Source organism: Drosophila melanogaster, chromosome 3R, assembly GCF_000001215.4.
Source record: "Drosophila melanogaster chromosome 3R".
In the NCBI taxonomy this organism is placed as follows: domain Eukaryota; kingdom Metazoa; phylum Arthropoda; class Insecta; order Diptera; family Drosophilidae; genus Drosophila; species Drosophila melanogaster.
Window position 1 is genome coordinate 25832097 of NT_033777.3, and position 14410 is coordinate 25846506.

Consider the following 14410-nt stretch of genomic DNA (forward strand, 5'->3'; position numbering starts at 1 on the left):
AAATATAGAGCATAAGCTTTCAAAATATCATACAAAATATTTTTTTCTTGCATATTGCTGTTACAATCACAATTTCGTGTGTGAAGTGAAACGAATTTGGCTGTTAGTTAACCGTAAGCTACGACGTTGAAGTGCAGTCTAAAAATCTCATAATGAAAGTGTCACGAACTTTAATCGTTGTAGGTTCTCTGCTCCTGATTCTCAGCATCGTATTAACCTACAAATGGATAGCATACAATCATGCTTACCCGAAAGCACAAACAGAACTAACGAATTCGACGAAGAAAGCAAATCTCATCGATAGCAAGGCTAAGAATAAAAAGCACGTGCAGAATTCCTTAGCCAAAAAGGCAGCCAAGTCGGTGGCCAACCAATCCAAGTTCAAATTGGACAAGGTTTCTAAGAAAATTCCAGTCATACCCCTGCTCGATGTTCTTAAGGCCAAAAAGCAGCCAAGTCGTGGACAAAATATATTCTTCCATGAAACCACGAATTTCAAGCGGATAGAAAAGAGCTCTGTGGTCCAATTGACGGCACGGGAGGCCTGTGCCATTGAATCGGCCGCCCTTCACAATCCAGGCCTCACTGTATTTGTACTTTTTGCCGGCGCCACTCATCGCCCATCAAGTGGAGATCCGCTGATCAGGGCTGTTCACACATGAACACGAATATATTTAAAGACTTACAATTTTGGGCTCCGTTCATATCTTATGTAAATGAATCGAGAGCGATAAATTATATTTAGGATTTTGTTATCTAAGGCGACATGGGTGCATTGCTCAAAAACATGTAATTTAAGTGCACACTACATGAGTCAGTCACTTGAGATCGTTCCCCGCCTCCTAAAATAGTCCCTTAGTGGGAGACCACAGATAAGGTCCTCGCCGCTCAAGATAGGCAGATGTGCCCGAGCGTGGGACCTCGATAAGGCGGGGACTATTTACTTAGGCCTCTGCGTAGGCCATTTACTTTAAGATGCGATTCTCATGTCACCTATTTAAACCGAAGATATTTCCAAATAAAATCAGTTTCTTACAAAAACTCAACGAGTAAAGTCTTCTTATTTGGGATTTTACATTTGGTCAATCGAGCCTTTAATCGACTCTGCAGTTTCCCCCTACCAAAGGTAAGGAACTCAGAGAAAGGCCAGCTCCTTTAAGCATCTTACAGCTAAAGGTAGCAAAAATAAGTGACTCTTGTTTCCCCCTACCAAAGGTAAGGAACAGAGTATAAATATAAAAAGCAAAAGATACAAAAGAATCTTTTATGTTTTAAAACAAGCACCTTATAGTCTATAGCTAAAGGTTGCTTTGTGTACCATTATAAATTGTGGTAAGGCGTGCTTGAGGCCATACATCAGCAATTGTGGAATTAAAAAGTGCATAACAAAAGTGCCTTATAAATGCTCTAATAGCATTAAATCAGCTCATAAATAGAGTGCAGTGTATATGCCATAAGAGCATAAATTAAATAAAAAGTGCCTGAAAACAGTGCCTTATAAATGCTCTAATAGCATTAAATCAGCTCATAAATAGAGTGCAGTGTATATGCCAAAAGAGCATAAATGCCGAAATAAATGGCTAAAAAACAAAAAATCTGACTGGACTACAAAAATAATAAAACGTGCCAAAAAAAAAAAAAAAAAAAAAAAAAAAAAAAAAAAAAATCATCTTTAAACATCGACGGAGCCTTAAAGAAGAGAAGGAAGTCAAATTCAAAGGAGCCTCTACCAGCAGCAGAAGCAGCAACAACAGCAGCAGCAGAAGCAGCAACAGCAGTAGCAACAGCAGCAACAACAGCAGCAACAGCAGCAGCAACAACAACGACATCAGCTAAGTCAAAACAAGAATTTTCTGTTTATCCAAACACACATATATATATAAATACATATAAAATACATATACACGTACTATATATATTAAGAAATTACAAAAAATTTTCAAAATGATGTCAGAAAAGACTATTCAATTCCTTAAGAAGCAGTCCGAAATTATTTTGGAAATTAGAAAGTTGGAAGTAAAACCAACATTAACAGATGTAGAAATTCTAAAATTAAATGAGCTTCAAAAATGTTTCATTGCTAATCATAGCAATTTGTTAAAGATCGGCGTTGTCGATCATGAATATTTTAACGCGAAGCAGTATGATTTAATAATGATGGTGTTAGAAAAAATTAAAAATAAAAATGAAAAAATTAAGGGCGAGTCGGTAGAAAACACTTTCCCTAAATCAAACACTGTCCCTAAATCAAACCCTCCCCCTACATTAAACCTTGAAATGCGTGGTCACCCTGAAAAAGAGGGTATAGCACAAAACAACGCTTTAAAAGTAGAGCAGGCATTTCGTAATAATGTTGGCCAATTTCGAGTATATCTAGAAGATACGTCTAAACTAATAGACAGTAGTCCAGATTTCCTTAAAATAAGGAAAAATAAAATTGAATTTTTATGGCATAAAATAGATAACCTGATTGAACAGGTGAATAGTCATTTTGAGAGTTCGCTATTCGAAGAAGAAATTAGCGAACTTGAATTTGACAAACAAAATATTCTTACAGCCATTAATAGTCGACTCAGTGGCACAATAAATAAAGCTGAAATGTCGACGGTTGTTAAGGCGGAGGAGTTACCAACCCTGCCTAAAATACAGATTCCCACCTTCTTTGGTGATTCCAAAGAATGGGATCTTTTTAATGAACTCTTTACAGAGCTCATACATGTGAGAGAGGATCTCAGTCCTTCTCTCAAATTTAATTATCTAAAGTCAGCATTAAAAGGAGAAGCCAGAAATGTGGTTACTCATTTACTGCTCGGCTCTGGAGAAAATTATGAAGCCACTTGGGAGTTTTTGACCAAGCGATATGAGAATAAAAGAAACATATTCTCAGATCATATGAATAGGCTTATGGATATGCCAAATTTAAATTTAGAATCCAATAAGCAAATAAAGACATTTATTGACACGATTAACGAGTCAATTTATATTATAAAATTAAAGGCACAATTACCAGAAGATGTGGATGCAATTTTCGCTCACATAATTCTTCGGAAATTCAATAAAGAATCACTCAATTTATATGAAAGCCATGTTAAAAAGACAAAAGAAATACAGGCACTTTCTGATGTCATGGACTTTTTAGAGCAAAGGCTCAATTCTATATCATCATTCTCACAGGAAGTAAAACCTGTAAAGAAAATGATTAATAATAACAAGAATAAAAATTATAGTGACAATTGTGCATATTGCAAACTACCAGGGCATTATTTAATTCAATGCCATAAATTTAAAATAATGAATCCAGCAGAACGGTCTGACTGGGTAAGAAAAAATGGGATTTGCCTAAGATGTCTGAGGCATCCGTTTGGTAAAAAATGTATAAGCGAGCAGCTTTGTTCGACTTGTCGTAAACCTCACCACACGTTACTTCACTTTGCAGGTCATAATCCAGAAAAAGTGAATACGTGTAGAACAACAGGTCAAGCCTTGTTGGCCACGGCCTTGATTCAAGTAAAGTCGAGGTATGGAGGCTTTGAACAATTAAGAGCATTGATTGATAGTGGCTCTCAAAGCACAATTATTTCAGAAGAGTCTGCACAGATTCTAAAATTGAAAAAATTTCGGTCTCATACTGAAATAAGTGGAGTATCTTCCACAGGAACGTGCATCTCCAAGCACAAAGCGGTTATTTCGATAAGAAATTCTCCGAAAAATTTAGAAATTGAAGCAATTATTCTCCCAAAACTTATGAAGGCACTTCCAGTCAACACGATTAATGTTGATCAGAAAAAATGGAAGAACTTTAAATTAGCCGACCCCGATTTTAATAAACCGGGTCGCATTGATTTAATCATTGGAGCAGACGTATATACTCACATTCTGCAAAATGGAGTTATAAAAATAGACGGTCTCCTTGGGCAAAAAACTGATTTCGGGTGGATAGTTTCTGGATGTAAAAAATCCAAAGGAAAAGAAACCATTGTAGCCACAACAATAGAAATAAAAGAGTTAGATCGCTACTGGGAAGTGGAAGAAGAAGAAAAAGATGATATCGAGTCTGAAATCTGTGAAAATAAATTTATCAAAACGACAAAAAAAGATTCAGATGGGCGATACATTGTGTCAATTCCATTCAAGGAGGATGTCACCTTAGGAGATTCAAAGAAACAAGCGATAGCTCGTTACATGAATCTGGAGAAAAAACTAAAAAGAAATGAAAAACTTAAGGTTGACTACACTAAATTCATGAATGAATACATGGATTTAGGACACATGATTGAAGTGAGTGATGAAGGCAAATATTTTTTACCGCACCAGGCAGTGATTAGAGATTCAAGCCTTACGACCAAATTGAGAGTAGTTTTTGATGCTTCAGCAAAAACTACGAATAACAAAAGTTTGAACGACATAATGTGGGTTGGGCCACGAGTTCAAAAAGATATTTTTGACATTATTATTAAATGGAGAAAATGGGAATTTGTTGTTTCGGCAGACATTGAAAAGATGTACCGACAAATTAAAATAGATAATAATGATCAAAAATATCAATATATTTTATGGAGAAATTCTCCAAAAGAAAAAATTAAAACATATAAATTAACCACAGTCACTTACGGAACTGCATCTGCACCATATTTGGCTACCAGGGTTCTGGTAGATATTGCAGATAAATGTAAAAACCAAGTTATTAGTGCAATAATTAGGAATGATTTCTATATGGATGACCTAATGACTGGAGCTGATTCGGTAGAAGAAGCTAATAAATTAATAACATTAATTCCCCATGAATTGCAGAAAGTTGGATTCAACTTAAGGAAATGGATTTCCAACAATTCCAAAATATTAACCACTGTGGAGGACACAGGGGACAATAAGGTTCTCAATATTATCGAAAATGAATGTGTTAAAACTTTAGGACTAAAATGGGAACCTCAAAAGGATTTATTTAAGTTCAGCGTAAATTGTAATGATGAATCAAAAAATATAAATAAGCGCGTTGTGTTATCAACGCTAGCAAAAATATTTGATCCGTTAGGATGGTTGGCACCAGTCACGGTTTCAGGAAAACTTTTTATTCAAAAACTTTGGATAAATAAAAGTGAATGGGATCAGGAATTATCCATAGAAGATAAAAATTATTGGGAAAAATATAAAGAAAATTTATTATTGTTAGAGAATATTCGAATCCCAAGGTGGATTAATTCAAACAGTTCTTCAGTCATTCAGATTCACGGATTTGCGGACGCCTCCGAAAAAGCATATGCTGCAGTAGTCTATGCTAAAGTAGGACCTCATGTTAATATAATAGCTAGCAAAAGTAGAGTCAACCCTATAAAAAATAGGAAGACAATTCCCAAACTCGAGCTGTGTGCAGCTCACCTGCTTAGTGAATTAATCCAAAGACTAAAAGGATCAATTGACAATATAATGGAGATCTATGCTTGGAGTGATTCCACGATTACCTTAGCATGGATTAACAGTGGTCAAAGTAAGATCAAATTTATAAAAAGAAGAACGGATGACATTCGGAAATTAAAAAATACTGAATGGAATCATGTTAAGTCAGAGGATAATCCAGCAGATTTAGCATCCAGGGGAGTGGATTCTAACCAGTTGATCAACTGTGATTTTTGGTGGAAAGGTCCGAAATGGCTAGCAGACCCAAAAGAACTTTGGCCTCGGCAGCAGTCTGTAGAAGAACCTGTCTTAATAAATACGGTATTAAATGACAAAATAGATGATCCTATTTACGAATTAATAGAAAGGTATTCCAGTATAGAAAAACTTATACGTATAATAGCATACATAAATAGATTCGTGCAGATGAAAACAAGAAATAAAGCCTATTCATCAATTATTTCAGTAAAGGAGATAAGAATAGCGGAAACAGTTGTTATTAAGAAACAACAAGAATACCAGTTTAGGCAAGAGATAAAGTGCCTTAAAATCAAAAAGGAAATCAAGACAAATAATAAAATATTGTCATTGAATCCATTTTTGGACAAGGATGGGGTTCTAAGAGTTGGAGGAAGATTGCAAAATTCCAATGCAGAATTTAATGTTAAACATCCAATCATTTTAGAAAAATGCCACCTAACAAGCTTATTAATAAAAAATGCTCATAAGGAAACATTGCATGGAGGGATAAACCTAATGCGAAACTATATCCAAAGAAAGTATTGGATTTTCGGGTTGAAAAATTCGTTGAAAAAGTATTTAAGAGAATGTGTAACGTGTGCAAGGTATAAACAAAATACAGCTCAGCAAATAATGGGTAACTTGCCAAAATATAGAGTGACGATGACATTCCCGTTTCTTAATACTGGAATAGATTACGCAGGTCCTTATTATGTTAAATGTTCAAAAAATCGTGGCCAAAAAACATTTAAAGGATACGTTGCTGTATTCGTTTGCATGGCCACCAAAGCCATACACTTAGAAATGGTAAGCGATCTAACTTCAGACGCATTTTTAGCAGCACTCAGAAGATTTATTGCTAGACGGGGAAAATGTTCCAATATCTATTCAGACAACGGAACAAATTTTGTAGGAGCTGCAAGAAAATTAGATCAAGAGTTATTTAATGCAATACAAGAAAATATAACGATTGCAGCGCAGCTTGAAAAGGACAGGATTGATTGGCATTTTATTCCCCCGGCAGGACCTCACTTCGGAGGTATTTGGGAAGCTGGAGTTAAGTCAATGAAATACCATTTAAAGCGTATAATCGGCGACACTATTTTGACTTACGAAGAAATGTCAACTCTTTTATGTCAAATAGAAGCATGCTTAAATTCAAGGCCATTATACACTATAGTTAGTGAGAAGGACCAACAAGAAGTTTTAACACCAGGTCATTTTTTAATTGGAAGACCACCTTTAGAAATAGTCGAACCAATGGAAGATGAAAAAATCGGAAATTTGGATAGGTGGAGACTTATCCAAAAAATGAAGAAAGATTTCTGGGTTAAGTGGAAAAGTGAATATTTGCATACGCTCCAGCAAAGGAATAAATGGAAAAAGGAAATTCCTAATATAGAAGAAGGGCAAATAGTTTTATTAAAGGATGAGAATTGTCATCCTGCAAGATGGCCTTTAGGAAAGGTGGAAAAGGTGCATAAGGGGAATGATGATAAGGTCCGAGTGGCTAAAGTAAAGATGCAGGAAGGATATATCACTAGACCCATTACTAAAATTTGTCCCTTGGAAGGAATAAAGTCTGTTGACAAAAATGAGGCTGACCAAGAGCCAAAAAGACGAACTAGAGCGACATCGGGAATGTCCAAGATCGGAATCATTATGGCAATGTTGTTGTTTGTGTTAAGTTGTCAAGTTTCTAGCGCATTACCTAAAGATATAGCACCAAGATATTCTATAGACAAAATAAATAAAACCTCAGCAATATATCTAGACCCGCTAGGAGATGTTGAGATTGTGAGTACTTCTTGGAATTTGGTTATCTATTATAAAATGGATCCATATTTTAAAATGTTAACAAAGGGTAATGCGCTTATACAAAGTATGAGGAAAGTTTGCGAAAGACTTCATAGCTTTGAAGAGCAATGTAGTCTAGTCTTAGATAATATGCAAAGTCAGTTATCGGAACTTGAAGAAAACAATAAATTGTTTATGATACAGTCTAGATCTAGAAGCAAGCGTGCTCCTTTCGAATTTATGGGTTCCTTGTATCATATTTTATTTGGTATAATGGATGAAGATGATAGAGAGCAATTAGAAGAAAATATGAAGAATTTGTTAGATAACCAGAACAACCTTGATAAACTAATTCAAAAACAAACATCTGTGGTTGATTCAACTTCTAATCTATTAAAGAGAACAACAGAAGATGTTAACTCCAATTTTAGAAGTATGCAAATAAGAATTGAGAACATGACAGAAGTTCTTAAAGAAAATTATTATGTTTATAAGGAATCAATAAAATTCTTTATGATTACGAAACAGCTACACTCATTGATTGAAGAAGGCGAAAAAATTCAAGCAGGCATTATAAGCCTGTTGATTGATATTAATCACGGTAGGCTAAATACAAATATTCTCAGGCCAAATCAGCTTAAAAAAGAAATTGCCAAAATTCAGCAGAGTCTTTCGGAGAACCTAGTAATTCCAGGAAAACGGTCAGGTACGGAACTTAAGGAGGTGTATACACTGTTAACAGCCAGGGGTTTATTCATCGACGATAAATTGATCATTAGTGCAAAAGTGCCTCTGTTTAGCAGGCATCCATCCAAATTGTTCAGGCTTATTCCGGTGCCAATTCGAAATGAAGATCGGATAATAATGGTGCATACAACGTCCGAATATTTAATTTATAATTTTGAGATAGATTCCTATCACATAATGACGGAAGCCACATTAAATCAATGTCAGAAATGGCAACTAAATAAGAGAATATGCAAAGGAAGTTGGCCCTGGAATTCAGCGAATGATAATGCATGTGAGATTCAGCCTCTAAAGCCAGATAAAGCGGCGAACTGCATCTATAAAACAGTAGTCGACTCTAAAAGTTACTGGGTAGAGTTAGAAAAGAAAAGTAGTTGGTTGTTTAAGGTTCCTGCGAATTCAAAAGTCCGTCTGCAATGTACTGGCTCTCAAATTGAATTGTTTGATTTGCCTCAGCAAGGAGTTTTAAGCATTGCGCCATATTGTACGGCAAGAACCGACGATAAAATTCTAGTTGCCCACCATAACATTCAGTCCGAAAGTGAAGAATTATTATCAACACCTTATATAGGAGAAGTTAGTGAAGCGCCGAAGATTATTTGGGATCCGCTGAAACTATCAATATTAAATCATACTGAGGAATTTGAACGATTGAATAATGAAATTAAATTTATGAAAGAGAACCATCAAAAATTGAAAGATTTACATTTCCATCATATTTCCGGACATGCTGGATTAATTATTGCTTTAATACTAATGATAGTATTAATAATATATTTCATACGGAAATGTGCTGTGCAACAAAGAATGCAAGCAATAACCTTTGCAGGTCCGTTGCCAGTACTATAAATATCAATAGTAAATAAACAATAAAATAATATAACAAATAAAAATATACAGTCCACTATATCGTTGTTTAATAGAAAATGTACTTCTACATAGAAAAAGCAAAATGTTTAAAATAAGTTAATTGAGTACAAATTGTTGAATTAAAAATAATATAAACCATAATTGTAATCCAATAAAATTAAAAGCCAGAAAAACTAGGCCCATTGAAATCTTAGTTGCAAAATAAATGAACATATATCAAATAAATACAGTCCACTACTGTTATAAATGCAACTAATATACTAATGTACATCTCAGCTTGCTGGCCCTTTGGCAGAATGTTCACACATGAACACGAATATATTTAAAGACTTACAATTTTGGGCTCCGTTCATATCTTATGTAAATGAATCGAGAGCGATAAATTATATTTAGGATTTTGTTATCTAAGGCGACATGGGTGCATTGCTCAAAAACATGTAATTTAAGTGCACACTACATGAGTCAGTCACTTGAGATCGTTCCCCGCCTCCTAAAATAGTCCCTTAGTGGGAGACCACAGATAAGGTCCTCGCCGCTCAAGATAGGCAGATGTGCCCGAGCGTGGGACCTCGATAAGGCGGGGACTATTTACTTAGGCCTCTGCGTAGGCCATTTACTTTAAGATGCGATTCTCATGTCACCTATTTAAACCGAAGATATTTCCAAATAAAATCAGTTTCTTACAAAAACTCAACGAGTAAAGTCTTCTTATTTGGGATTTTACAAGGGCTTTGCATAACTACAAGAACATAAGACTGAGGCATCTCAATTTGTGGCGCTATGCAGCCGGAACTCCAATCGCAAAATGGCTAAAAAGCGGAAAACTATTCAAATCGAAATTTCTTTTTCCACACGTCTCGGATCTTCTGCGTTATGTTAGCCTATACAAGTATGGCGGTCTTTACCTGGATCTCGATGTTGTGGTTCAGCAGAACCTGGAGAAGTTGCCACCGAACTTCACGGGCGCTGAGAGCAACATATCTGTGGCCTGTGGTGTCATGAAGATGTCCCCCGGCGGTTTGGGCCATAAGATTGCCACCATGTGTCTGCGGGATCTGGAGGCCAACTACAATGCGAATAAATGGGGCACCAATGGACCCGGGGTCATAACCCGAGTGGTCAAAAAGCAGTGCAATACAGATAATATCAAGTCAGTGATTAACAATCCGAAACGCTGCAATGGCTTCAAGGTCTTCGATGCAAATGCATTCTATGCCATTTCCTGGCTGCAATGGAAGGATTTCTTTCAGCCCAACAGACATAACGTAACCATGAAAAGAGTATCCAAATCTCCGGTGATTCATGTTTGGAACAAATTCTCAAAGGGATGGAAAGTGAAAACGAAGTCGAACTGTGCCTACACCACACTGGCCAAAATTCACTGTCCCAGGTCATTTGCAGCAGCGGGGGAATTGTTTTAATTAATTATTAACTTCATAGAGTTAGGTATAAGTTTCGATTAAATACATAAGCCGTAGTAAGTCATTTTAATGTAATATATATTTAGTAATTTTAGACAATACTTTCGAAATTATCATAGTAAATTCCTCAAATGGAGAAAGCTAATTGAATTAGCTTTTTAAAACATTAACGTATCCGCAAAGAGAAAATCGGATCAGCCGAGCAGAGAGAAATCTGAATCTGCTTAAAATGTAATAAAGCGAATTATATTTTTGATTCATACTCGGGTGAACTAATTGTCTGTTGAAATATTTATGATAAATTCCGAGGGCCATTCAAATTCCTACACTCATTTTTGTTGTCATATCGCCACGAAGAACTAATTAATTGTTTCCAAATAAAGCCAAAGTAAATAGCCGGAGGCAATTTCAGACAGAGCATTATTAGCATTTTCGAGGATATCTCGCGGCGCTTTCAAGTTTTGAATAAATATTTTCGCATCATTAAATTTAAGCTTTATTTATGCACAGCGCAATTTTCCAATTTATTTATACCTTAGATATATATATATATATGAATTCAAAACATTTCAGAGGCCAGCGGACTATGGATTGGGCAAACAGAAGTGTAGGCAACTAATGCCCGAATTTATGGTGACTTTTGGCACTGCCTGCAACAGCTGCTTCACATTATGGGGTGTCACCCAAAACTCCAATCCAACCAGCCAAAAATGGAAAAAAAACAAACTGATATGTAGAAAAAGGACCAAAGCTCACATATGAGTCTCATGCTCAGTTTTATCTGCTGCACTGCACGCGGCACATTTGCATATTTCGTGCACAGGAGGAGCTGCGTTTTTATTTTTATTTCATTTTTATTAATGCGAAAAATGTAATTTCAAGCATTTGCAACTGCAGCGGTCCCTTGGGGCCACACGACAGTCAGCCCAAAAACAAAATACAAAAAAAATGGCATGTGAAAAATTGCAAAAAAATTTGGAAAAGGCAAGGAAACCCATTCATTTACAACTCGTTGGCTGGGCAAATCTCACAACTCTTTGAATTTAAAGTCGGCTAGTTTCAGTTTGATAAAATTAATAGTTACATTTTTCGATCTTACTCTATTTATAGAAACTTAATAAAATAAAAATTAAATTTATTTGTTTATATATACATTTACATTTAATATGTAGATGGCTTTTTAGCATATAAATAATTGGATGTACCATCCAGCAACTATTTAATTGTTTCAAAAAACACATCAACACAAGGATAAACGTGTTATTCTCCCCTTTTAACCCATTTTAATTCTGTAAATGTCCCGGGAAATCCCCGGTTTGCACTTATATTCATAACAATTACTAAAGCAATCAAAATACTTGATTAGATTTTTCCCTTTTCGTTTCGGGCTCTTAACTTCTCGCCTGTGTTATGTCCACAACAGGGTCAACATGTAATTTGGCTCAGTTACTTCATTTGCATTTGTCACGCTCGTTAGTCCTACGGTATTCCCAATGGGAAGTACGTAGTTTTCGATATCCAATGACAGTCACGTGACCGGAATTCCTCACTGGACCCAAAAACAAAAAACTAACGCCGAGTAAAGTTCAAGTAATGCTTACTAAGCTGAAAAGTTCTGTTCTCGCCGGAATGCAGGCATAGAAATGTATTTTTAAAAATGTAACGCAGAAGCGACAACATCACAGGACTTGGGACTCTTGGTCCTTGAGCTCATAAATAAATATAAAAATTATTGTAATAGTTTTCAAGCTTCTGGTTGTACTTGGCAGCAGGCAGAGTATAAACACCCAAGGAAAGCTCTCTGGGCTGAAATCCTTTGGCTTTTGCTAAGCTCTGGAAATGAGAAAAAGCGAAAGTCTGACTTGCTCTTGATCACAAAAAGGACTTCGTGGCAGCAAGATGATTTGAAGTGAAGTGAAGGAGAAAATAACTCGAAATAAATCTCTTGAAACATAAATAAAATAAATGCCTACAGAAATGCTGCTACCACTATTGTTTTAGAATTTAAAATAAGATACATTGAACGAAAAACACCTTATAAAGCTATAGTATTTGTTTGCATTATTAAGCTATTACATTTTATTGTATGCATATATTGGCATAGATGATGACAAACATCTGCGTACCAGCCAAATCATAATTCGCATCAAATTGAACGCACACCTTTATATTGTGCGCCGAAAAACATAATCTAAAATTTAAATGAAACTTGCAAAGGAGAGTTGATTAAATTCCAACAATGATTGCACAGCGAAATGAACGCTGTGGCACATTGAAATTTTACGAATGAGCGCCCCGGAATGCAGCACGTATTTGCATTATGATTATTATTGTGGCGGTGGCCACGCTCACAACAATACCGGCAGAAGAAAAGCGGGTAGCGCGAAAATATAAAGCCAAATATTATTTTCTTTTTTTTTTTTTTCATTCTGTGGCAGCACAAGGAAGTGGCCAAAAGCGCACTTTTCATAATCTCTTGCAGTTTATGGACGGCAGCGGGAAACAAGCAGGCAACCAGCTGAAAACTCAAATGAATAGCAAATTGCGCCACACGCTTATTCGCGCAATGCCACAAAGGCTTTTCCGAATATTATCCCACTCCCCAGCCGACTAACCCCAACCGTTCCTGGTTTTCCCTGCGGAAACAGCTGTTTCCTTTACACAGACACGATCCCCGTAGCCCCAGACCCCAATCCCCCATCCCCCATCCCAGAAATCCCAAGAAGATGCTGCGAAATTATTATTACATTTTATGCCAATTCAGCGCATTTTCCGTGTGCATTTCTGAACTCGAACCCAAGGAAAACTGACGGAAACTTTAGTTTCGCCTGGCTTAATTAAAGCCACCGACCTGGGCCAAAAATGGAAGCCATAATTTTTAAGCCACGCCACAGAGTGTGCCACAAAAATGAAGTTTTAAAATCTTGATGACCCGACTTCGCGGCTGCTTGTTTGTCGGCTGAACAGGAAGTTAATATTTTTGCAATTTCGCCTGCCTTTAAATTAAAAGACACACCGAATCGGCTTGCCATTCAAAACATCAAATACTCTATCACCTTAATATTTTTTTTGTATTGATATTGTTCTTTAGTTAATATATAACAGTTATATATAATGAATAGAATTATTTATTACATTTACTTTCAGGTACATTCCGTGTTTCTTAACCACTTTAACCTCGGACAGGGTAGATGCGAAACAAAGTAGTAAGAATGGGAACCCAGGCCCGCGAAAGCCATGAAATGTTCGTCCAGAGGAAAATAAATGAGCTCCGACCATCAAACTTAAAGTTGGAGGCAGTGCGATGCGATGGAATGGCGACTTTCCGCTAATTTTGTATGCAGCCCACACAAATCTAGTCATTATTAAAGGCCATGGCTGCGAACTCAACCTCAACTGGACTTTGAGGCCGAAGTGGTGTCTGCTTTTTGCTCGTTTGATTTGATCCATTAATTTTGAGCGGAGTTGCTTTGGCCAGGAAAAAGTTCTTGGACAACAAAAGTGGGATCTCGTTGGGCCCGTTGATTTGTGTGGCGCTTTTCTGGGTGATTAAGTCATTCATCAGGCGGCGGCGACAGACTAAGAGGCCATTTTCCTAACGCGGTTTTCTAATGAAGCGTTATGCCGAATAATTAGAGGCTTTCCTCAATCCCTCATGGCTTATCTGGCCGCCAATATTTCCACTCACTTCTTGCAATTAAAAAAGTTTCGCCTTTGTCATGGTTACGCAATAAATTTGTAAACTTCCACGGCCACGAGGCGTATGCGTAATAAGCATTCAATGATCGACCTCACAGAGCAGACCTAAGACCATTTAATTGGTATTAATTATGATTCTGGACGCTAAGCCAGGCTGTTGCCGTGCAACATGCTGGGAAATGGGGTGGTTGGCATTGATTTGATGGAGAATTAGCTTAACACTCGGGATAAATAATGGGCAC

The 14410-nt window shown here is 36.5% G+C and overlaps 1 protein-coding gene and 2 long non-coding RNA genes across 3 annotated transcripts, besides 1 other annotated feature; all 3 read left to right on the top strand.

The window, feature by feature from the left end:
- The first annotated feature begins 133 nt into the window (after positions 1 to 133).
- alpha4GT2 (alpha1,4-galactosyltransferase 2) lies at positions 134 to 10782 on the top strand. Its single transcript, NM_143177.4, is given in 2 exon segments — positions 134 to 646; positions 9776 to 10782. Coding segments are annotated over 2 exon segments (1188 nt in total). The 5' UTR covers positions 134 to 152; the 3' UTR covers positions 10470 to 10782.
- Positions 650 to 9773: a mobile genetic element.
- A 1039-nt stretch (positions 10783 to 11821) lies between the features above and the next one.
- On the top strand, positions 11822 to 12282 carry lncRNA:CR45653 (long non-coding RNA:CR45653). The gene has a single exon (NR_125256.1). It is a non-coding gene; the product is annotated as a long non-coding RNA:CR45653 (long non-coding RNA).
- A 1299-nt stretch (positions 12283 to 13581) lies between these two features.
- lncRNA:CR45654 (long non-coding RNA:CR45654) lies at positions 13582 to 14222 on the top strand. The gene has a single exon (NR_125257.1). It is a non-coding gene; the product is annotated as a long non-coding RNA:CR45654 (long non-coding RNA).
- The last annotated feature ends 188 nt before the right edge of the window (positions 14223 to 14410 follow it).